This window comes from Verticillium dahliae, genomic scaffold (assembly GCF_000150675.1).
Source record: "Verticillium dahliae VdLs.17 supercont1.1 genomic scaffold, whole genome shotgun sequence".
In the NCBI taxonomy this organism is placed as follows: Eukaryota; Fungi; Ascomycota; class Sordariomycetes; order Glomerellales; family Plectosphaerellaceae; genus Verticillium; species Verticillium dahliae.
In genome coordinates this window covers 1,333,118-1,335,938 of record NW_009276921.1, presented here as the reverse complement: position 1 = coordinate 1,335,938, position 2,821 = coordinate 1,333,118, and the positions used below count along the sequence as shown (strand labels likewise).

Genomic DNA, 2,821 nt, shown 5'->3' with positions numbered 1-2,821 from the left:
GCGTTGGTGTTGCTGCAAGAACAAATCTACGCAGCATGGAGAAATCGTTGGGTGGTCAGCCTCGTGAGCTTGGATGTGAAGGGAGCATACAATGGAGTATGCAAAGAGAGAGTCATTCAGAGAATGAGAGCGAGGGGCCTCCCAGAAGGCATGTTTCTCTCTCACATACACCCGCTCTCCTCTTGTTCCATCTCCACAATCAGCTGTCTTTCGCTTTCGAGCATCCAGGGATTGGAACACGCTCGCCGGAGCTCGTCTAGCTCGTCGAGCCGTAGGCCTGGGCGACCTGGGACTTGAACTTGTCGAGGATCTTCTTGCGCTGGAGCTTCTGGGCGGCCGTGGTATAACCCTGAATTACAGTGTTAGAACTCTGCAAGAAGCATGGAGAACAAAGATTGTGCGCGGGTGAAATGCAGGAGGGCTGTAGACTTACGTTCTGGGGCGTCCACTCCTCGTCGGACATGACGACGCCCTCGACAATCTCGATGCCGGACAGACCGCCTGCACGGCCGGCGTTCTGCAGCTCGCGCAGGACGGCCGCGTTGAGCTTCTTGTCGCCGACGAGCTCCTCGAGCGAGTTGCCCTGGACACCGATGGACTGGGCCAGCTGGATCAGGGCGGGCTCGGCGGGCACGATGATGGCGATGGGCTTGGCCTTGGTGGGCTCGGCGTAGACGCAAATGTTCTGGACGACCGAGGAGGCGCGGTAGATGGACTCGAGCTTCTCGAGGGCAATGTACTCGCCGTTGAGCGTCTTGACCAGGTTCTTCTTGCGGTCGATGAGCTTCAGGTGGCCCTGGCTGTCGAACTCGCCAATGTCGCCCGTCTTGAACCAGCCGTCCGGAGTGATGGCCTCGGCCGTCTCCTTGGGATTGTCATAGTACTCCTTGAGCACCGGGGGGCCGCGGATCCAGACCTCGCCCTGGGGGTTGGGCTTGTTGGTGGCAAAGTAACCCGCGTCGGCAAAGTCGACGAGCTTGATCTCAATGCTCGCAGGCATGGCGCCCATGTTGTTGGTGTTCCATTCGAGAGGGTTCATCAGGCAGCCCATGGCCGTGGTCTCGGTGAGACCATACCCGATAATCATGGGCGCAATGGCCATGGAGATGAAGTGCTGGGTCTCCTTGGCGATCGGGCCACCACCCGACATGCAGAGCTTCAGGCGTCCGCCAGTGGCCTCCTTGAGCTTCTTGAAGACCACCGAGTCGAGAACACCGGTGCCGGGAAGGCCGGATGCAAGGAGGCTCGCCTTCAGGGACAGAGAGTTCCAGAAGAGAGACTTGACGACCGGGCTTCCAGCGTTGACCTTGTTGATGATGCCCTTCTTGACCGTCTCCCAGACAGCGGGAACGCCGACCATGACAGAGGGCTTGAACTCGCGGATGTCACCCGAGCAGTTGCGAACAGAGTTGTCGGACAGGGTCTTGGGGTTACCGTAACCCAGCACAGCACCCCAGTAGAGGGCACCGTTCTCGAACACGTACTCCAGAATATGCGCCAGAGGGAGATAGGTCAGGAGACCGTCGCCGGGCCCAATGTGAGGGCCTACGACCACAGAAACGCCGGCAACTAGAAAACCATCGTGTTAGCTAGCATGCCAACTTGAGAGAGCATGGAGGCGCACTTACTGGCAGCGCAGACCTGGCGGTGGAGCAGGGGAACACCCTTGGGGGTGCCGGTGGAGCCGGAGGTGTACATGATGCAGCAGAGGTCCTCGGTGGTAGGGGGGACAGGCTCAGCCACGTTGTCCTCGCCGAGCTGGCGAAGCTCCTCAAAGCTCACAATGTTGACGTGAGGGTGCGCGGCCTTGAGCTGGCTCACGTGGCCCTCGTTCAACGTGTTCTGGCTGTTCCAGATAATGTGCTGAACATCCTTGGCCTCGTGCAGGACATTGTTCAGGGTCGGGAGCAGGTGGGGGTCGAGGAAGATGGCTTTCGCGTGGGTGGCCATCATGGAGTACCTCAGACCCTCCTCGCCGAGCGTGTCGTACGCAGTGACGATGGGCAGGGACTGGGAGGCGGCGCCATGGGACATGGCGAGCCAGTGGGCGCTCGTCGCAGCGAAGAGGTGGACGCGGTCGCCCTTGACGAGACCGAGCTTCCGCAGACCAGAGCCGACCTGGAGGGTGAGGGCCTCGTACTCGTTGTACGAAATGTAGGTGTAAGGGCTGAGCTCGAAGTAGGTCCACTTCTTCTCAACCTCGCGCTCCTCGCCGTCGACAATCTTCTTGACCATCTTGGTGTCGATGTGCGTGTCGACGAGCTTGCGAGACCCCATACACCGGGCATTGCCGAACTTGGCGGCGCTCTGCTTGACAAGCTCGTAGATGGTGTCGACGTTGCCGCCGGGCTTGGTGAGAAGCTCAGGCACGGCCTTGGGGTGTCGGCGGGGGATCGTCTCGCCGTCCACCTTCTCAGCGCCAGGGCTCGGCACTGAGAAGGGGCCCTTGGCCTGCATCCTCGCAAGAATGTGCGACTTGGACTTGGAGCTGGAGCCAGTCATGATGGCGGATGTAGCTGGAGGTGTCTGGAACACTTGCGCGTCGCAGGGGTATCACAAAAAAAAAAAGAGAGAGAAGAGAAAGAGGAAGCCAGCAGGGCCAGAGTGGAGGTCAAAAGGTCCTAAGGTAGTCGACAGGAGGGCGTGTGCAAAACGCGTGAACAGGAGTTTGCGCCGGTCGAGGGCGAAGATGGTGGGGAGCAAGAGAGAAGGAGGGGGGACAATGGGTTCAAGGCGGCGGGACCGGGCAAAGAGGTTTATTTGAGGAGAGCAAGGGACTGTGCTCTTGGGCGTCCTCTTGGCTTTCCGGTGGAGCTGAGGT

General features: G+C 59.9%; 1 protein-coding gene across 1 annotated transcript; it reads right to left on the bottom strand.

Moving 5' to 3' along the window:
• Positions 1–256: 256 nt before the first annotated feature.
• Positions 257–2,502, bottom strand: VDAG_00401 (long-chain-fatty-acid-CoA ligase; the record flags this gene model as incomplete). Its single annotated transcript, XM_009651778.1, has 3 exons — positions 257–349; positions 434–1,569; positions 1,629–2,502. The coding sequence occupies 3 exons, from the start codon at positions 2,500–2,502 to the stop codon at positions 257–259; spliced, it is 2,103 nt and encodes a 700-aa protein (XP_009650073.1).
• Between the last annotated feature and the right edge of the window lie 319 nt (positions 2,503–2,821).